Source organism: Lutjanus erythropterus, chromosome 21 (genome assembly GCF_056507025.1).
Source record: "Lutjanus erythropterus isolate fLutEry1 chromosome 21, fLutEry1.hap2, whole genome shotgun sequence".
NCBI lineage: Eukaryota > Metazoa > Chordata > Actinopteri > Lutjaniformes > Lutjanidae > Lutjanus > Lutjanus erythropterus.
In genome coordinates this window covers 721,108-743,474 of record NC_139337.1, presented here as the reverse complement: position 1 = coordinate 743,474, position 22,367 = coordinate 721,108, and the positions used below count along the sequence as shown (strand labels likewise).

Genomic DNA, 22,367 nt, shown 5'->3' with positions numbered 1-22,367 from the left:
GCCGCCACTGCCGCCACCACTTCCTGTCCCGGTGGGGCCACCACAGCTATCTCCTGTTCCGGCTGGGTCGCCGTCACCATCTCCTGTCCTGGTGGGGCCGCCATCGCCGCCGCCACCACTTCCTGTCCCGGTGGGGCCACGGCAGCCATCTCCTGTTCCGGCTGGGTCGCCATCACCATCTCCTGTCCCAGTTGGGTCGCAGCCATCACCTGTTCTGGCTGGGCCACAGCCACTTCCTGTCCTGGTGGGGCCACTGCCACCACCTTCATTTCCTGCCCTGGCTGGGCTGCCACTGCAGCCATTGCCAGTTCCTGCGCTGGCTGGGCCGCTGCCGCCACAGAAGCCGTCTCCAGTTCCGCTCCAGCGTTCCCGAGCCTCAGCTGCCCAGCGTTCCCGATCCTCAGCTGCCTGTTCCGGTGGGGCCGCCGCGGCCATCTCCTGTTCCGGCTGGGCCGCCATCGCCGCAGCCGTCGCCGCAGCCGTCGCCGCAGCCGTCGCCGCAGCCGTCGCCGCAGCCATCGCCGCAACCTCTACGCCAGCGCCGCCGGCCACCCGGGGGGTCCCGCCTTCGTCTACGCCAGCACCGCCTGCCACCCGAGGGGTCCCGCCTTCGTCTTCGCCAGCGCTGCCGGCCTCCTACTCATCCGCCTGAGGGGTCTCGCCCTGGCCCCCGGCCTCCTGCTTGTCGCCCGTCTCCAGAGGGGCTCTGCCTTCACCTTCGTCGTCCTCCAGAGGGGCTCTGCCTTCGCCTTCGTCGTCCTCCAGAGGGGTCTCGCCTTCGCCTTCGTCGTCCTCCAGAGGGGTCTCGCCTTCGCCTTCGTCGTCCTCCAGAGGGGTCTCGCCTTCGCCTTCGTCGTCCTCCGGAGGGGTCTCACCTTCGCCTTCGTCGTCCTCCGGAGGGTTCTCACCTTCGCTGCCGGCCATCTCCGGAGGGATCTCACCTTCGCTGCTGGACTCCTGCTCGTCGCCATCAGCCCGAGGTCCCCTGCTCCGGCTCTGTCCCGTCCTCAGGCCGCCCGCCCGAGGTCTCTGCCTCTGTCCGGTCTCTGGGACTTATGAACTCTTGGCTGACTGATCCTTGTTGCCAGGCTGTGTGCCTGAGATGGTAACTGATTTTGTTTTGCAGTATTAAATATCTTTTGAACTCTACCCTCTGCCTCCTGTTGTCTGCATTTGGGTCCTCCACTTTGTCAAACCATAACACATCTATACCAGGGGTCTGTGCTACGAAGCAGGTTCATCATGCTCAGGGTATCCACTGATATCTGCCTTCACTAAATAAAAATAAATTCACACAGTACTAGTTATTAACTCTGTAAGTCAAGCCAGGGTCTGCAGCATCTGCCAACTATGCTGCTCTGCTGACAGTAGTCAGCGGGATTGGTCAAAGGAAGGGCAATAATATAATATTATAATATTATTAATATTAGAAGACTAAAGAGGAGTAAATAGGTGCAGGAGTAAAGAGTGGGAGGAGCAGTGAGTTTTATAATGACAGGTTCATTTAATCACAGACTCTTTAACAACATCTTGCTGTAAACCAACAGTTAGTGGTTGTTTTCAGGTCAGTCATCAGTGTGGTTCTGCTGCCTCCTGCTGGTTCACTTACTGTACCTCAGTCAGCCTCTGCTGAAGTCAGTGACAACAGTGTATTGATTACTGATTATTACACTGCAGATCTTTTCTGTGTTAAAAATGTATGTGATTGTTTATTGATCATGATGTGAACTGATTATGAGTATGTACACACCTGTGTACTTATAGGTATCATTAGTTTGTGGTGGTACATGTATGTGTATGTATTAGGAGAGGTGGAAATAATCCACTCTCAGATCATCATTGTGATTCTGTCTTGAATGATTATGAGTTGATACAGAAAAGTCATTAATCAGAAATGAGAAGATTTAAAACCCAGTTCTCAACATATCTATCACCTTTACAGTTTTGTAAGAGCGACTGTACATTCCTGACAGCTGAACCAACAATAAACACATGCATCGTGTTTTGCAATCTAAACTAGACTTCTTCTTGAGTTGTGGTGAGAAAGTCTGACCAGCGCTCCTTGGATTAAAGGCTTAAATCTTGATGCATCGATAATTGTTTAATTATCACATTGTAGTCTTCTGAAATTAAATCATATTAAGTGCAGAGAGATTCCCACCCCTAATGTATATAGTATGTTGATTAATGGATGGATGACTGATTGATTGGCTAATGTATTGATGTACTGATTGACTGATTGACTGATGCATTGATGTTTTGATGGATGGTTTGGCTGATTAGTTGCTCTGTCTCCTGCAGTGTGTTTGGCCTGGTGTCAGTGGTCTCGGTGGACTGTGCTGCCCCCTGGAGGCTGCAGGTGAACTCTGAGCTCAGCTGGTTTCACTTCTTCAGTCCTCTGATGCTGCTGCTTCTCTATAACACTGTGGCCAGTCTGTGGAGGAACCAGGTGATGTCACACCATGATTTCACACGTCATCATACGACAGTGATATCATGTCACAGTATAGCATTACTTCATGTGATGTCACTGCATGATGTCACGATTTCAAAGTTATATTAAGGAAGCTGTTACATCATGCATTTTACTGTTGATGTCATTGTCAGTGATGTCACTGTATGATGACTTCATCAGCTCCTATTGGCTGACGGCTGTCACATGTTTCTCCAGCTGATTGACAGTGATGGGGAGCAGGACATACAGAGGGCAGAGTCAGCTGTCAGCGAGAGCAGTGACATCATCACCACCATCAGCAACCTAAGTGATGAGGTCAGCAGTGACATCACCGGGGAGAGGCGGAGGGAGCTGTGGAGAAGAGCTCATGACCAAGCTGCCAAGTGCAGAGACGTACGGAAACACAAAAATGACCAAAAATGGCTCAAATTTATTATGATGATTATGTTTTATGTATCATTGGTTTAGATTAATGATCCAGCCTTTAATGGTGTCACTGATCAGTCAACCTGTCTGTCTCTCTGTGTCTGTCTTTAGGCACTGGTGTCATCAGCCAATGACAGTCCCTCGGACTCTTTTGCCCCACCCACCCAGAGTACAGCCCTGGGATTGGATGTTGACTCTACGCCTCATTACTCACTCAGCCAATCAGGTGAGTTTTTTGGTTTGAATGCGTGCAGAGGAGTAGAGGTGTCACGCTTCCTGGTTAATCAGGACACATCAGCTGACCCTGGTTATGTTTGATCTTGCAGACACGTTGGAGACATGTGTTTTTGATGGAGATGGATGGGAGGAGGAGGACGAGAATGAAGAGGGGGTGAAGAGGAGGACGGGTGAGGAGGGAGTGAGCGCTTCCTCTGTGGCTTTCAGCTTCCTCCTCAAACAGAGTTACATCTGTGCTCTGATCGCCATGATGGCCTGGTCAATCACATACGTGTCCTGGTTGACATGTGTCCTGCTGATCTGGTCCTGTGTCCTCTGGATGATGCGAGAGCGTCGTTATTACACACTGATGTCGTCGCCATGGCTGGTCGCCTATGGCAACCTGCTGGTCATCTTGCAGTATGTCTACAGCTTTCCTTCTGTCCAAGAAGTCCCTGGACTGTTTCCGAGAAAAGATGATCCCTGCATGGAGCTCGCCTCCAAGGTAATACTACTACTACTATTAAGACTACTACTACTACTACTACTACTACTGCTGCTGCTGCTGCTGCTGCTGCTATTATTATTACCATCACTATTACTACTGCTATTACTACTAGTACTACCAGAGACAGACACAATTAGGCAACTGCCTTTGCCCCCCCCCAGCTACCAAGGGTCCCATAATGCAGGTCTGCCATCCTGGCACATTTTGGTGTACAGAGGATCTCCCAGCCCGAAACACATGGGGGTCCTGGAAAGGTCGAGGTTAGCGGTCATAAAAAAAATAAATGCTTGTCCATATTTTACAATGAAGCAACAGCTTAACTTTACTACGATCAGGTGTTTCTACAAAATGATGCTCAGTGGATCACAGTGGATCCGTCTGAAGTATTGCAGGCAGTAAAGGAACAAGAAGAAGCAGCTACATATAGATATTAGATGAAGAGCTGCAGGTAACAGGCTGCTGCACACACAGCGTATCTTTTGGTCATTGGATTTTCCAAAACACATGGTTATTTGATTTTAGTTTTGAAATCCAAAAGTTAAGACTGAAATACAATGCCTTTTTCTTTGAAATGGTCAATAAGGGATAAGTGAAATTTTATTTTCTTGCTCATTTTTTCCATAAACTAGCAAACTTGTTTTGACAAGTCTTAAATCATATCAGTGTAGGTTTCCGCAGATGTTTTAGTCTGGACTGAAGCAACACTGGCACAATGGGTTTCTCATCTTAAATTATTACATCCAGTCCCATAATAAGAAAAAACAAGACATTTATTTATTAATTTATTATATATAATATTATTATATTATATTTAACAGGGACAGTGCACAGCTACTTAGCCACACCAGAGATAGCTATAAGCTAATGAAAATAATTTCTCTGCTAAAAGACACTATAATATAAAAACACAATTACAAAACAGAACATATTCATGACACAACAGCCTAACAGTCATTGCAGAACAATAACAACAGCAACAACACAACTACAACACTAAGACACCACCACAACAACAATAAAACTACAACATTAAAATATAACAGGATTTCATAATGTTAGGTCAGTGTTTGAGTTTATGTGTAATGAATACGTCATTGGGTTGATTTTAGCCATGATTTTACTTTCTGTTTTCAAATTATTACATTTTTGCTATATGAAATGGAAAATTAAAGTCAAACCTTTTTTGAATTACATCATTCCCACTTGATAATGGAAAAAACAGCTTGTATTTCAATTTTAATTTTGTATTTCAAAACAAACATCAAAAATTGCTCGTTTTATTTTAATATCGGTTCCTAATTAGAAAATCCAATCCAATGATCAACTGACCTGTGTGCAGCATAAAATCAAATCACAGCTGAGCAGGATGATTAAAAATGACCAGTTATTGCCTGACTTCTTTAAAACCACAGTTTGTTTAGCTGCCCTGAATTGAGTGACCTGTAGTATTATCATTTGCTGGTACCACCAGGAGGTGTCACAAGCACAATAACAGCACAAGTGCATAATAGTGTCAAAAACAGTTAAAGTTGATTTTATTTCCTGACAATAGGGTGAACAGTGAACAGTCTCTTTGGCAGAGCCCTGAGATTATTTTCTACAAGTTATGAAATATCTAGTTATCATTATGGATTTCCCTAAACGTCTGTCAGCCACACTGATACACACTTACTTTGTAAGAAAGTGAAAATATTAAAAATATCAGGCTGACTAGGACTTTTTTTAATTAAAATGTCTGGAATTAGAAAGCCTGGGCTCTACAGTGTCTGCTTAGAAAACTTCTGGTTATTGGATAAATGTAGTTAATGACCCATGCTCTGTACATTATTTAATTTCTGCCTCCAGATTGACCACAACTTTGATTAATTTTGTCATTCAGATTAAATTTGATAGATGAAGAGTAACTTTATTGATCCACCCATGATCTGATTTTGTGATAGACCTTATAATACTTTCTTTAATCTTTAATCTTTAAGTCAATTTCGTTGATTTTACGTTTCTCTAATCACTCATTCATTAGAAAGCATTTTTTTCTCTCCTTGTTTTGTTTCAAGATAAGAGGAGGAATATAATGATTACAGTCTGTTTTGAAAGAAAAATATCTCTGTGTTGAGATAACTGACCTAAACCTTGGGGCTTTACAATCATATTGAGTATATGTTTGCAAAACAGAGCAAGGGTCTGAATGGATGAATAATATTGTAAATGGTTCGTAGAGGCTCCATCTGTGTCACTGCTGATGTCCAAGAGCTTATGTGGGTGGTGGTGATGCTAAAGTGGGTGTGGATGGGGTGCTCACTTTTGAAAATGTCTCCCTGTCCACAATCCTTAGTGGCTGGTCTGACAAATGTCTCATAAACTTATGGTTAACGAAGATTGTCTTCTCTTGGCAAAGGATGTCAAGGGCCTCATGGTTTTGTTTGTCTTGGGCCCCAAAATGATTATATCTGCCCCTGACTGCTGCTGCTACTACTACTACCACTACTACTGCTACTAATGCTACAAATACAACTGCTACTACTGCTGCTACAAATATTCTTACAACTACTGTTCCTGAGAAAAGATAATCCTTGCAGGGAGCTCAACTTCAAGTTACTACTACTGTTACTACCACTACTGCTATTACTACCACTACAACTGTTACTACCACTGCTACTATTACTACCACTACTACTGTTACTACCACTACTACTATTACCACCACCACTACTACTACTACCACTACTACTGTTATCACCACTACTACTGTTACTTCCACTGCTACTGTTACTACCACTGCTACTGTTACTACCACTACTACTGTTACTACCACTACTACTATTACCACCACCACTACTGTTACTACCACCACTACTGTTACTAAAACTACTACTGTTACTACCTCTACTACTGTTACTACCTCTACTACTGTTACTACCACTACTACTATTACTACCAATACTACTATTACCACCACCACTACTGTTACTACCACCACTACTGTTACTAAAACTACTACTGTTACTACCACTACTACTGTTACTACCACTACTACTATTACTACCACTACTACTGTTACTACCACTACTGCTATTACTACCACTACTACTATTACCACCACCACTACCACTACTACTGTTACTACCACTACTACTATTACCACCACCACTACTACTATTACTACCACTGTGACTGTTACTACCACTACTACTGTTACTACCACTATTACTGTTACTACCATTAACACTACTGCTACTACAAATATAATTACAGCTACTGTCATTGAGAAAAGATGATACCTGCAGGGAGCTTGCCTCTAAGGCACTATTACTACTACTTCTACTGCTGCTGCTAATATTAATACTGCTTCTGCTACAAGTACTCTTACTGACTACTACTACTACTGTTCCTAAGAAAAGATCCCAGGCATTGCGAGCATTGGTGTTGTAGATTTGGTAAGGTTGTATTTGTTGTCGGTGTTGTTGATCTTGTCATTGTTGCAGTTGGTGTGGGTAATGTTGTTGTTGCAGCTCTTGGCGTTGTTGATTTTGTTGTTGCTGATGTTGCTGTTGATGTTGGTAATGTTGCTAATGTTGCAGCTGTTGGTGTTGTTGGTAATGTTGTTGTTGTTTCAGTTGTTGTGCCTGCTGACCTTCTGGCTGCTGCTGCGTCAGGCACTGACTGAAAAGAGAGACAGACAGAAAGACACACACCTGTCTACCATCACTGTCCACATTGAAGGTAAGACACCTGCCTCACTGACTGATCCTGTGTGTCTCACGGTCACCTCTCTGTCTGATCGTCACCTGTCTGTGTGTCTTCCAGAGGAGCAGAAGGCAGATGAGGAAAAGAAGGAGGGGGAAGTGTTGTATGAGGAAGTGCTGCTCCTGCAGAGAGGAGGAGGAGGGGTTAAGATGGATGCTCTGGTTACCATGGTCACCAGGATGTTTGTTAAATACTGGATCTACGTCTGTGGGACAATGTTCTTCTTCGTTAGCTTTGAGGGGAAAATTGTCGTTTACAAAGTCATCTACATGGTCATGTTCCTTTGTTGCGTTGCCCTCTACCAGGTAAATTCAAGTACAACAAGCACTACTATTACAAGCGCTAATAATGTATATAATGTTAGTCATAGACCTATAAATGTAGACGCCTCATTGAGTGGGTTGGCCCATTGCTGTGCAAGGAAATGGACCGAACTTCATAAAGCACCTTTCTACAAAGTGATTTTAGTTAATGCCTTTTATTCACCCATTCACACACACACACTAATATAGTTGGGAAACAAATAGGCATGATTATATATGTTTAGGACACAGGTAAGCACCAAACCAACATATGTATTTTTCTAATGTTTTTATGAGTTTTTACAGCTACCAATGTATGTAACACTGTTATTGTGATGATAAATATTGAAATATTGATATTAAACATCTGTGTTTATAATAACCAGATCCGGAAACGTAGATGTGACAGGTGGGTTTTCTGAATAAAGAGCACGAATGTTTACATTTAACTGATTTTGATTAATCATCTTGATATTCAGTGATTGATGAACACATATATCTGAACATATATACATATATCTATTTGTACGGGGGGGCTGGGCGTTGATGAACATATATTAGGGGTGCAACAGATCACAGTTGACCCGGGTTGCCCTCTACGGTTCGGTACGCATGTGATCCGTGGACCACATGTGAGCATCATAGTTTTACTGTCACTGTTACTTTTGTAGTTAAGTTATAATATCCGAAATCTCAATGCAGAGTTGCAGTGAAAAGACAGGACAGATGCTGCTGTGTGCAGCGCATCTCTGTGAAGAGCGACTGATTTAAAAGTCGTCACATCGCCTTGAGTGAAATCCAGACCATAACTTTTTTCACTGATGTAACTATGCTATCACCAAAGAAACAGATCATAAAACTGTGATGTTCATTGAAACTTTGGTGATATCAGCTGTCTTAACTTCTACACAGCTCCTCTCTGCTCACCGGTGCAGCTCTGTCTCACCCCATCTGTGACACAGTGTGTCTGCTGATTGATCATGACTTCTAACCAATCAGATGTGCTGTGCTGTAGGCGGGACATTGAGCCAGACTACAGAGCGTAGTTGTGTATTATACTGTACTGTGTATAATGATCTAATATATGTATAGTATATACATAGTACAGCACTGTATAAGTTAATAATTTTTTAATATTATTAACATTATCATTATTATTATAATTATTATTACATTACATAACTATGGTGATAATTACAGACAAAGATCAAAGACAAGTGCATTTTTAAAATAATTTAACCCTAATCCCACCACTTTTTTCTTTTTTGCTGATCCGAAAAATGATCCGATTCGTCACTCAAAACCGTGATACAATCAGAACCGTGAGTTTTTTTGATCCGTTGCACCCCTAACATATATACATACATATATCTATACAACTATACAACTACAGTCGGGGTGTGTGTGTGTGTGTGTGTGTGTGTGTGTGTGTGTGCGTGTGTGTGTGTGTGTGTGTGTGTGTGTGTGTGTGTGTAAGCTAAAAACCTTGGAAAAGAATGGTCTTGCACAGCTATTTCCGTGTGTTGCCACTCTGCATGAATGAATGAGGCATCTTCTCCATTCGCTCTTGCCACATCCAATGTGGCGGTGACGTTGATGTATGATTCAGTGCTCAATGCGGCGTCTACGTATATATATGTCTATGATGTTAGTACTATCACTGAAGACCATGTTCCCAACCTCGGGCCCAGGTTCCCCCTGTGATTTTTTTTTTGTCTATTCTGAGGTTGTCAGAATTATATTTGCCCATGTTAACTAAAATCACAATGTATACAAAAGTCTGTATGCAAAACTATTTAAAAAGATACATTTTTGCCCTCAATCAAAAACAGTAGATTACTTACAAGGCCAAGCCTCTGTGATAATGAATCAGAATCAGAGCGTGTATAAGCCTACTCTGTTGGTTTGTTAAAAGAAAAAATGTTAAACTTGTTCTAGAAAAGGGGACTCAGTTTTTCATATTTACAAGACCTGTAGATTCCAGACAGATTTGAGTTTTAAATGTCAGGTCTTGAACTTGTCAGCTGTGATTGGATACTTTGAATTGTATCCAATCCTGTGTTTGAGTTGTGTCAGTGGGCTGGGCTACAGTCACTGATTGGATGTTTGGACTGACATGATGTGACCTGATTTATATCATTCTACCTGTCTGACTGTTTGTAGTTGAACTACGAGCGATGGCGTGCCTTGCTCAGGGGTTTCTGGGTAGCTGTGGTGGTTTACTCCATGCTGGTTCTCATCCTGGTCTACACCTTCCAGTTCCCCTCATCCCCTCACACCTGGAGCTACTACAGTGGACTCAGCACTCACAGGTAGACACAAGTACACATGGGTACATACAGGTATACACACACACACACACACACAGGTACATATAGGTATATACACGTACACACAGGTACACACATTACACACAGGTACATTTTATTTAACTCTTATTTAGCTAGGGAAACCCATTGAGACTGAGGTCTCATTTTCAGTGGTGTCCTGGTTACATACAATACATTTTAAAATCATAATACAAACAATAATGCAATAAAAATAACTTGGAAAAAGAGAGAAAAAAAATCAAGTAAAAAGAAGACAGTAAAACATCAGTACTTGAACACCCACCGTCAATAGTAGCATATCGACATTCACATACCTCAACATCAAGCTCGTGTAACAAATTTTTGAATATGCCCAAGGAGACAAGGGCATTTAACTTAGCAGTCTTCTGGAACTTTTTTCAGGTGCTAGGTACACAATAGCTAAAGGCAGTTTTCCCAGTTCAGATTTGACTTGTGGCACCTCAAGGACTAACCAATCCTGAGATCTTGTCCGGTAGAGATTAGAATGCCATGTAATGAGGGATGTCAAGTAATTGGGCAGCTTTGAAATGATGCCTTTATACTTGTACAAAAATGAATGTTTCCTTCTTCTAGCAGCCAGAGATGCCCAACCCACTGCCTGGTAAAGATTACAGAGCTGCATTCTGAAGTGATCAGTAATAAAACGAAGTGCTGAATGATAATAAGTATCAAGCTGTTTCAAGGTGGTAGAAGCGATGTGCATATAGTGTCACCACAATCAAGTGCAGGCAAGAATGTAGATTGTACTAACAGCTTTCTGTTTTCAGCCGAAAAACACAATCTGTTTCTATAAAAGAACCAAAGTTTCGTCCTTAAACTTTTAGCTAGCTCATCAACATGAGGTTTAAAGGAGAGCTTTTCATCAATAAATGCTCCAAGGTACTTATAGGAGAATACCCTTTATATTTCAGAGCCATCCAAAGTGCTAATTTTGAAATTAACTTCCTCCAAAAAGCGGGATCTAGAGAATTGCATAAATTTTGTTTTTGCTGCATTTAAAACAAGCTCAAGTTTGAGGAGTGAGTTCTGGAGTAACTCAAAACCAGTCTGCAAAATGGATAAGGCTCCCCTCAGTGTGGAGGAGGATGAATAAAGCACAGTATAATTGCCATAAAAATGTACCTTTCAGCCATTATCAAAAGAGGCAATGTTATTAATATACAGTGTGCAAAGTAAAGGGCCTAATATTGAAGCTTGTGGTATACCTTCAGCGACATTCAAAATGGTGGAGTGAGTAGAGTCAGCAACAATACATTTAGTTCTATCTGCATGATAGCTTGCTAACTCCTGCTCCTTAACTCCTTAACTCCTGCTTCCGGCTTTCTTAGTGTGTAGACGCTCTGCTGCTTGCGCTCCGCTTTGCTTACATTCTTTTGCGGATATACTTGTTTTTTCCTGCTAAAAGCTACAGAAAGTAGATCCTGGATACTTATAAATCACTGGGATTTTAATTTGTGATAGATACAGAGGACTACTACCATATTTTTCGCCACTTTTTTCAAGTGTACGAACAGGGCTGAGGCACAGTGCAAGCCTTTTGCTGTGTCTGTGACTGGAGCCTGTGATTAAGACAAGGACAACATGGCAAAATCTGTGAGCTGCACAGAGTGTGAGCGACTAACCGAGACGATAAGGCAGCTTCAAAAGAAGAATGATACACTACAACAAATTCGTCAGAGTGAGCAGTTCATTGACTCTGTGGCAGCTACTATACAAGGTGCTGATGGACAGACTTCTATATACGGAAATACATCAAATGTGGAGCATACCACTGCTGACTTGGCTGACACAATCCCATGGATATGTCCTAACACCACTGGATCAGCTGCAGAGGCTCCCAAACTGGCCTTTCCTAACGACTCTTCCTACTGGCACAGGACTGGTGCTCGACCAAAAGCATCAACTCCGGCTAGGTCTTGGGCTGATGTTGTTAGACCCACAGGCAAATCCAGCAGGCAATCAGTCCAGAGAGCCCCAATGCTCACCCCTCCACTCGAACTGTCTCTACAAAACAGGTATGCTGCACTGGCTCCAAATGAAATGTGTGATAATACTAACTACACGAAACCCAGGGAAGCCAATCACACTCGTGGTATTAAGGCTATCCAAAATCCAAACAATAGCCCAAAAAACAATCCTAGACGAAGGGCCAGAAAAAACCTTGCTAACTCCACACCTGAGAAGCCAAGGGCAAAGAGAAATATCCTCAACCCCACATCTGATCAGCCAGACACCATCCTGATCGGGGACTCAATAACTAAGCATGTAAGAATGGCAAAGACTGAAAATCTAACAGTGTCTGGCACATCTGTCAGGGAGCTAACAGAGCTGTTGCCAGTGATCCTCTCTACACACCCAAGTAACATGAGGATCATTATCCATGCTGGGTCTTTTGATATTCTTCGAAGGAAAACTGGCTCTGAGACCCTAAAAAAGGACTTTTCCCTGCTCCTGGAGAAACTGACCGATTGTCAGTCACAAAATGTGTTCATTTCTGGCCCCATTCCAACTCTGGGGAAAGGAATTGAGTCTTTCACCAGACTCCTTGCCCTGAATACATGGTTGACATCGGCGTGCTTCACTCATGGGATAAAGTTTATTGACAATTTTAACATCTTTTGGAACTGTAAGGACCGCTTTCAGCGAGATGGGATTCATCCAAACATCACTGGATCCAGACTACTCGGGGCCAACCTATGTCATGCTCTTGGAAAGCCAAACCAAAACAAGAATGGACAGATAAGAGCCAAGGACAAACACGGGGCACAGAGACAGACAACCTGCATCTCTCCCCCTTCACCTGACCCTCTGCTCCACATCACCCAAGGCATTCAGAGGATGTCCCTGTCCCAGTCAAGGACCCAACAAACCCCCTCCTGCCCTCCACCACAACCACCACAGAGCCAGCGTCAATCCTCCCCACCACCACCGCAACCACCATGGAACCAGCATCAACCTTCCCCTCCTCCACCATGCTCACCAATCAAGCTCACGCTGAAGCTTAGTCAAACTGACAAACTCTTAAATAGCAGCCCCAGACCCAATCACCCAGCTGTTTGTCAGAGATGAGACAGACCCCATGCCGCTTCCTTAAACATACCGGCAATCTTAAATAGCCGGTGGCATGGTCAAACACATCTTGAGATTGGAAAGTATCAGCCAGAGGCGTCTCCAAGGTCTGTCATTCCTGTTTTGACTAGCATCAGGAAAAACAATGTGTATTCAAAACGCACAGCTACGTTACCTAATCTGACTCCAGTTATGCGTCAGCCACAGACTGTCAGACAATAGCATTAGTACACTAAACTTTGCTTTATTAAATATCAGGTCTCTGGTTGGCAAGTCATTATTAATTAATGATTTTATTATCAACAAAAACCTTGATTTTATGTTTTTTTAACTGAAACTTGGTTAAATGAAAACAATAGTGCAGCAGTTCTTATTGAATCAGCCCCCCCAAACTTCCATTTTATCAGCTCAGTTAGACAACTTAGGAAAGGAGGTGGAGTAGCCACTTTATTCAAGGATGTTTACCAGTGCAAACAGTTATCATATGGGAAGTTTGAGTCTTTTGAATATGTAGCACTGCAGTTGAGATCCTTCTGTCGAGCAGTATTAGTAACCATTTACAGGCCACCAAAATATAGTGCACACTTTGTTGATGACTTTTCTAGACTATTGTCTGTTGTGTGTATTGATTTCAACTGTGTTGTTATAGTGGGTGATTTTAATATTCATATTGATAATCCCAAAGATGGCAGTGCAAAAGAACTTTTCTACATCTTGGACAACTTTGGACTTTACCAGCATGTAACAGATCCAACACACAATAAGGGACATATTTTAGATCTAATTATTTCCAAAGGGCTAAACATTTCTGAGGTTGTGGTGAGTGATGTTGCCCTTTCTGATCATTACTGTGTTTTCTTTAAAATGGCCATCTCGGCTAACACCAGTAAAACTAGAACAGAGGTGATCAGAAAACGCTATATCAACGAAAACACCTGTACACTATTCACCCAGGATTTTACACCCACACCAGCTCTGCCCTCAGTCTCTGTCGATGATCTGGTTCATAGTTTCACCTCTAAAGCTATGAATATTATGGACACTGTTGCTCCTATGAAGGTCAAAGTTGTCTCTGGTAAGAAAAAAGCACCATGGAGGAATGCCACACTGATAAAAGCTCAAAAAAGAGAATGTAGAAAAGCAGAACGCAGGTGGCGAAAAAACAAACTCCAGGTTCATTATGACATCTATAAGGAAAGTCTGCGCATCTATAACTTGGAGCTAAAAAGGGCAAGGCAGTCCTTTTTCTCTGAGATTATCAACAAAAATAACAACAATACACGGACCTTATTCACTGTTGTTGACAGACTGACAAACCCCTCAGCATCAGTCCCTCCTGAACTGCTGTCCACCAAGGGATGCAACGACTTTGCCTCTTTTCCTACAGACAAGATTTTAAAGATAAGACAGACAGTCAACACAGTGGCTATTTCACCTGTGCCTCATAACACTGCTCCACTTAATTTAGCACTTTTTCACCTCTTAGATTATGCAACTTTGACGGACATAGTCAGAAATCTTAGGTCCACTACCTGCTGCCTCGACACTCTGCCTACAAGCTTTTTTAACGATGTTTTTAACTGCATAGCATCAGATATACTTCAGATAGTAAACAGTTCTCTTCAGTCAGGCCTTTTTCCAACGGCCCTGAAGACCGCAGTCATTAAACCTCTTTTAAAAAAGCCTAACCTGGATGCCTCAGTAATAAACAATTACAGGCCCATATCAAACCTACCTTTTTTAGGAAAGATCATTGAAAAGGTTGTTTTTCAGCAACTTAATGCCTTCTTGGTGCACAACAATTTCTTTAATGTCTATCAGTCTGGATTTCGAGCACATCACAGCACTGAGACTGCACTTGTAAAAGTTCTGAATGACATTCATCTGAGCAGTGATGCATCAAAGATTTCAGTTCTGGTATTACTGGACCTCAGTGCTGCATTCGACACAGTCGACCATAAGATTCTGCTTGACAGACTTGAAAAGTGGGTGGGACTTTCTGGCACTGTGCTAAATTGGTTTAAATCTTATTTACAAGACAGGGATTTCTTTGTGTCACTTGGCAATTATGAATCTGTGCGAACAAAAATGACATGTGGAGTTCCTCAAGGGTCCATCCTTGGGCCTCTTCTGTTCAACATCTATATGCTCCCTCTTGCTCAGATTATGGAATATCACAACATCTCCTACCATACTTATGCAGATGACACACAACTCTATATTACAGTGTCACCAGATGACTACAGTCCCCTACATCTGTTAAATAAGTGCATTGATGAAATCAATACATGGATGTGCCAGAATTTCCTACAATTAAACACAGACAAAACTGAGATAGTTGTTTTTGGCCCTAAAGAACAAAGATCAAAAGTGAGTGCTCACCTTGAATCCATGACACTAAAACCTAAAAATCAAGCCAGAAATCTTGGTGTCATTCTGGACTCAGACCTAAATTTCACCAGTCACATAAATACAATTACTAAATCAGCCTACTACCACCTTAAAAACATAGCAAGAATTAAAGGATTTCTGTCTGGGGAAGATACAGAAAAACTTGTTCATGCTTTCATTTTCAGCAGGCTGGACTATTGTAACGGTGTCTTCACAGGTCTGAGTAAAAAATCAATCAGACAACTGCAGCTTGTCCAGAACGCTGCTGCCAGAATCCTCACCAACACCAAGAGAGTGGAGCACATTACACCAGTGCTTAAATCACTGCACTGGCTTCCTGTGTGTCAAAGGATAGACTTTAAAATCTTGTTACTAGTTTAATGGTCTCGGGCCTAAATATATCTCTGATTTGCTTATACGTTATGAAGCACCAAGACCCCTCAGATCATCTGGAACAGGTTTACTCAGTGTTCCCAGGATCAGAACCAAACAAGGTGAAGCAGCCTTTAGTTTCTGTGCTCCCCACCTGTGGAACAAACTTCCAGAACACCTGAGGTCAGCTGAAACTGTCGGCTTATTTAAATCAGGTCTTAAAACATTACTGTTTACTGCAGCCTACCAGTGAAGTGGATACGTTACATATTTTTAGGATAATCTGTAGCTATTGTTTTTATATTTGTCTGCTGTCTCTTTTGTTTTATGTTTGCTTCTTTCTTTATATGCATTTCTGTAATGTTTTAAACTATTTATTGTCCTGCTTTTAGCTTTGTTTTTAATTATCTCAATGCTCAGTGCTCTTTTATTGTTTCTTATTTAATGCATTTTCAAGTTCTGTAAAGCACCTTGAATTGCCTTGTGTATGAATGGTGCTATATAAATAAAATTGCCTTGCCTTGCCTTGCCTTGTAACCCATTGGCAAGTGGTCTGATCTAGACCAGCAGAGGCTAGTCTATCAATTAAAATTGAATGGTCAACTGTGTCAGAGGCTTTCAACAAGTCAATATACAAGGCAGTGCAGTGCTGTCCATTGTCAAGAGTTCATATGATATCATTGAGAATAAGAGATGTAGCTGAAATGGTACTATGACCAGATCTGAAACCAGACTGAAACATATTCAAAATACAGTGTCTCTTTAAGAATGAATTAAGCTGACGACTGACTAGGGATTCAAGGGTCTTGGCTAAATAGGAAAGTTTGGAAATTTGACAGTAATTATTTAAGTCTCTACACTCCTCCTTTGTGGAGTAGAAACATGTGGTTTTCAACCATTCCTGAGCTAAGAGAGAGATTAAAAATATGAGTCAAGGGCCCAGCTGTAACTGAAGCAGCTATCCTCAAATGGTTGGGGTCGAGTTGACTGGCACCAGTGGATTTTTTTGTGTCTATCCTCAGAAGAGCATCACCCACTTCTGTTTCCGAGAGTAGACCTGAAGAAAAAATACACTGATTCCTGTCATTGAGCTCATTTCCTGATTGACAGCTGTCAGTTTGATATTGCTGTCTCGGACTGGCGATATCTATTGGATTCATTGAATTAATTCTTTCAAACAAGTATCCTGCATTAATAAAATGAGAATTAGAATCATTACAGATTTCTACTCTGTCACTCTGTCACAGTCCCACAGTAGGTCGAGGGGAAGTGCAGGGGCAGAAATATTCTTCATTGATTTAATTGTTTTCCAGATTTTAGCTGGATCGCCAGGACTCAGGTGTGCTTAGCTTTTCCGACCATACCAGTGCACCTATTTCACAGCTGACACTGTCTCAGTTTTAACTGCTTTGGATAGTTAAAGTGAGAACCACGCAGTTTGTCTGTCCTTAATCCATAATCTCCCGAAGGGAGCATGTTTGTCAGCAATAGAATTAAAAGTGTTGGAGAAAAATGTGAGGGCCAGGTTTGGGTCAGTTATGAGAGCCACTTTATCTAAATCACACATATTTAGATTATGCAGGAACCTCTGAGTGTCAAAGTTCCTGAAAATTCTTTTGGAAATAACACAAGGCTTTGTTCTATGTAATGTCACATTTCTTATACATGCAATAGGGCAATGATGATTTTGTGGGAAAACTCCACTAGATTTTGAGGCATATTTGTGAAAATATCTATCAAGGAGGATTTGGAGTTGCATTTCACATTAGGGTGTATTGATTTGGTTATTAATTGAGTCAAATTTAGATTGGTGCACATATCTTTGAACTTGTCTGATGTTGGTTTTTCCCAGTCAAGGTTTAAGCTCTCCGTAATTATCAATTCTGTAGCTGTATAGGAGGAAAGTATGTCTGCTAAGTTGTCAATGGCATGAGGGAGAGCTCAAGGGGTCTATATGCCCCTATCACTGTCACTGTTGTTTTTTCCCCAAGATTTAGTGACAGATCAGAGTCATTTTTTCAGCCATACACCCCAAGTACACAGGAAGCACATAAAGGCACATACATGTGCACACAGTTACATACAGGTACACAGAGCTGGATACAGGTATACACAGGTATATTTAGTTATACACAGGTAAATTTAGATACGTACAGGTACATTTAGGTACATGCAGATATATGTAGGTACACACATACATACGGGTGCATATCATCTTTAACATCTCTAATGTGTCTACTGTGTCATCATCTCTCCAGGTTGGAGGATGTTGGTTTGGAGAAGTTCTCGGTTCCTGTTCTCTTCACTAAGATCTTCATCCCTGCTGTGTTCCTACTGGTACTTCAACACTTTCCTACAAAACATCACACAGTTCAGCCTCTCATGTTTTAGTCAAAGTTGACTTTTGACGTTATTCTGCAGGTGTGTATCATACACCTGCATTACTTCCACGAGCCATTTCTGCACCTGACTGACCTGAAGACTGTGGTGGACACACACAACAGCACCATTACCAGGTAACACACAGACAGACCTACACACACACACACACACACACACACACACACACACACACACACACACACACACGCGCCAAGGACTCACATTCACAGTAGACGTGACCAGCGGGCATAACATTCTAAACTATAAAAAAAATACTTGCCCTTTGTCTATCCAATAAGTGTCCAGATATCCTCAGCAATTCGTCCACAGACCTCTGCAACTAGTCTCCAGGCCTTGGCAACCAGTCCTCAGACCTCTGCAGATAATCTTCAGACCACTGGAACTAGTATAACTAGTCCTTTGACCATTGCAACTACTCCCCAAACCTCTGTAACTAGTCTGTTGACCATTGCAGCTAGTCCTCAGACCTCTGTAATTACTTCTTTAACAATTTCAACTAGTCCTCAGACCTCTGTAACTAGTTTTTTGACCACTGCAACTTGTCCTCAGTCCTCTGCAACTAGTCATCAGGCTTCTGTAACTAGTTCTCAGACCTCTGCAGGTAGTCCTCAGATCACTGGACCTAGTCCTTTGGCCATTGCAACTAGTCCCCAGATCTTTGTAACTAGTCTGTTAACCATTGCAACTAGTCCTCAGACCTCTGGTATTAGTTATTTGACCACCGCAATAAGTCGTCGGACCTCTGTAAGTAATCTTCATTTTAGTTTAGAACTGATTGTGGCTCGGGCCACAATGGCTGAGGGAGGTATCATTGTCCTGCTGATTCTCACCTATGTTAATTTTTTTTTTTGTACATGGATGTTTGAAAATTGGTAAAATAAAGTTATCCTTAAAAATCAAATCAAATCTCTCTTCCTCTCTCCCTCTCTCCCTCTCTCTCTCTCTCTGAGCGCATGTGTGAGCGTGAGGTGATCATGGAATGAGTCTGAGCTGAGTGAGTTTTCTATCTTTGCTCTCTTGCTGTCTGTTTTGATTTAAGTTATATATGTTCTGATTATCTGTGTGGGTTTAAGTTATCAATATATGGTGTTTTAGTTTGGCTTAGTTTGGTGGTGGTGTTGGTTGTCAGTTGGGCATTATGCCTGTTGTCAGTAGCCATGTGGAACTAGAGAAGCTTACATGCCGGCATGCAGTCAAAATAATACCAAGTGTCGGCTGCTCAGTCGAGGAGGCCAGCTATGCTGTTGGAGAGGTTGTTGGCTTTAGAAGTGTTAAATCTGCCTCTCGTATGAACAGCACTATTGTCATCTTCTTGAATGATGTGACCAAGGTTGAGGAAGTTGTTGAAAATGGTATTGTGATTCGTGATACCTTTACACTTGTCCTCCTGCTGGTGAATCCAGCAAAAAAGACTGATTTCAAATGCACCTCCATTCATTAAAAATGAAGAATTGGCCAAAGAGCTGTCACGTTCTGGACAGCTGGTGTCTCCCATTAAAATAGTTCTACTTGGGTGCAAGTCACTAAAACTAAAACACATTGTGTGTCACAGAAGACAGGTCTTTATGAGGGTTATCTCTCTCCTCGACTACTGCAATGCACTTCTAACAGGCCTCCCAGCCTGTGCTGTGAAACCGCTACAGATGATCCAGAATGTGGCGGCGCATCTGGTCTACAATCAGCCCAAAAGGGCACATGTCACCCCTCTGTTCATTGAGCTACATTGGCTACCCCTGGCTGCCCACATCAAATTCAAATCACTAATGCTAGCCTACAAAGTACTCCATGGTTCTGCACCTACCTACTTAAATGCTCTCATAAAAGCTCATGTTACCCCTCTGCAACTCCGGTCATCAGAGAAAAGCCGCCTGGCTGTCCCAGCACCTTGCACAAGACAATCCAGACTCTTTTCATGCGTTGTGCCATGCTGGTGGAATGACCTACCAAGCGCTACCAGAGCAGGGGCGTCCCTCTCTGCCTTCAAAAAGCTCCTGAAGACCCAGCTCTTCAGAGAGCATCTCCTGTCCTGATCTAGTGATACTCTTCTAGGGCCTCTTCTATGTAGCTTGATTGTTAATCCTCTTTTGTAAGTCGCTTTGAATAAGCTGGGCCACCAAGCTGGCCACCAGGCTGAGTGCCAGGCCGTCTGTCATGTCAGTTGCTGGGCCGGACTCTGGGCTGGACACTGAGCTGGCCGCCAAGCGAGTCACAAAGCGGCCCGCTGATGAATCCGGTTCACCTGACACACCACTTTTTGTGGCTGAACCGGACACGCATAACGCGCAGAAGCCTGTAGAGAAAGAGGGAGATATGCATGACAAAGATCAGGATCAGGCTGAGAGTGGAAATAAAGTTGATAAGGAAAGAAATGTCCAAACCAGTGAGAGACCAGGGAAAAATCAACAGACAGATAAAAAGAAAGGTAAAGAAAATAATGGAAGATGCAGTCAGAATGTTAAAAGAGTGTGGGTTAATGATGTGCTGATGGATGAGGACATGTCTCATGAGATGAGTCTAAATAATAAAGCCAGCAAAAGGAAAATCAGTAGTGACATGGGACAGAGAGATCCTAAGGCTAAGAAAGCAGTGGAGGATTTGTCAGACAATGATGAGGAATGTGAGTGGACACTGTCACAAGACAAAGAGGTCACTTTTTATCCTCTTGAAAAAATAAAAACATTTCTTGTAGAGACTAAAAGGCAAAGGGCAGTTAAGACTGAGGATTTTTTTCCCCTGATTTGAGAAGTTTTCTCAAGTCCGTGGCGCATTTTAGGAGGGAAGAAGATGCTTTCACTGATCAGGAGGTTTACAGGCTCAAGAAAATTGTGACCAAAGTCATAGCTCAATTAACTTAGGACGATGATTAAGTCATTAGTGACTCTCCACATACTTACCATATGTATTTTTGTTGTTGTATTAAGTTTTTTCTTTTCTATGGGTGATCTAAAGATAGGTTCTGTAAACATTAATGTGGTTTTTGTTCGGGAAACTCACAGTGACATTGAAAATGAAAGTGAGTGGAAGAGGGAATGGCCTGGCGAAGTTATTCTGAGCCATAAATTGTTTAACAGTGGTGGGGTGGGAGTGCTTTTTTCAGAAGGCTTCAGTCCCTGTTCTTTTGATGTAGAGGAAATAATGTGTGGTCACATTTTTAAAGTTGAAGTACAATATGAAAATGTGAAAATGTTTTTTGGAAATGTTTATGTTCCTGTGCTGAGCATTGAAGAAAATATTTTTTTTTAATTATTTTATTTTAAATGTTTTAGGTGATGTTATTCATAACTGCATTGATGAGTTTTTTGTTTTTGGGAGGTAATTTTAACTGTCCAGAAAATGCTAACCTAGATAGGAATCATTTAGAGCCTCATCCTGCTCCATCTGCCAGACTGAAGTGTCTGACTGAAACTTTAAAAGATGTTTGGAGAGGGTTTAACAGGAATGACAGGCAGTATACCTGGAGTCCATAGTCCATAGATCTGTCATCTTTAGCCAGACTTGATCGCTTTTATTGTTTCAAACATCATTTTGGTATTTTTAGGACATGTCAGATTTTTCCTGTGGGTTTGTCTGATCATTATCTTGTTCAGTGTTCTTTCTACACTAAAAATGTTAAGCAGTATGTCAGCAGTATACTCGGAATGTCACCAAGCGCATTACCAGGTTTCTTCAAGACCTAGAGACTGAAGTAGTAGAACTGCAGAGTTTGGTGGATTCTACAGGAGATCAAGGGCATATTGAAGCCCTTAAAAGAAAAACGTCTGCTTTGGCCAGCCTGTTGGGCATCACAGCACAGGGTGCTCTGGTCCACTCATACTTCATGAATACATCTCAGATGGATGCTCCCTTGCATTTTTTCTTCAATTTGGAGCGAAAGAAACATTTTCAGATCTTTGTTCTTTAAGATCTGAAAATGTATCCATAATAACCATAATCCATAATAGAGATATGCTAATGTTTTCTACAAAGAACTCTTTAAGGAGGAATATGTGGAGGTGGATTTGGAGTTGGCTGGATCTCTATGCTGACCTGCCTCAGGTGGAGACTGACTCCAATGCAGTGTTGGCTGCTAAACTGTCCTTGAATGAACTGTTTATTGCCCTCATGAGTCTGGAGAATGGAAAAGCGCCTGG

The 22,367-nt window shown here is 42.2% G+C and overlaps 1 protein-coding gene across 1 annotated transcript in view; it reads left to right on the top strand.

Moving 5' to 3' along the window:
• LOC146307157 (piezo-type mechanosensitive ion channel component 2-like) overlaps window positions 1–22,367 on the top strand; it is a 119,268-nt gene that overhangs the window by 25,485 nt on the left and 71,416 nt on the right. Inside the window, exons 8-16 of the mRNA XM_084747082.1 lie at window positions 2,302–2,449; window positions 2,672–2,848; window positions 2,993–3,107; window positions 3,208–3,602; window positions 7,220–7,325; window positions 7,410–7,654; window positions 9,815–9,963; window positions 18,093–18,171; window positions 18,256–18,350. Of these exons, the coding sequence (XP_084603208.1) occupies window positions 2,302–2,449; window positions 2,672–2,848; window positions 2,993–3,107; window positions 3,208–3,602; window positions 7,220–7,325; window positions 7,410–7,654; window positions 9,815–9,963; window positions 18,093–18,171; window positions 18,256–18,350 (1,509 nt within the window). The remainder of the gene's footprint in view (window positions 1–2,301; window positions 2,450–2,671; window positions 2,849–2,992; window positions 3,108–3,207; window positions 3,603–7,219; window positions 7,326–7,409; window positions 7,655–9,814; window positions 9,964–18,092; window positions 18,172–18,255; window positions 18,351–22,367) is intronic.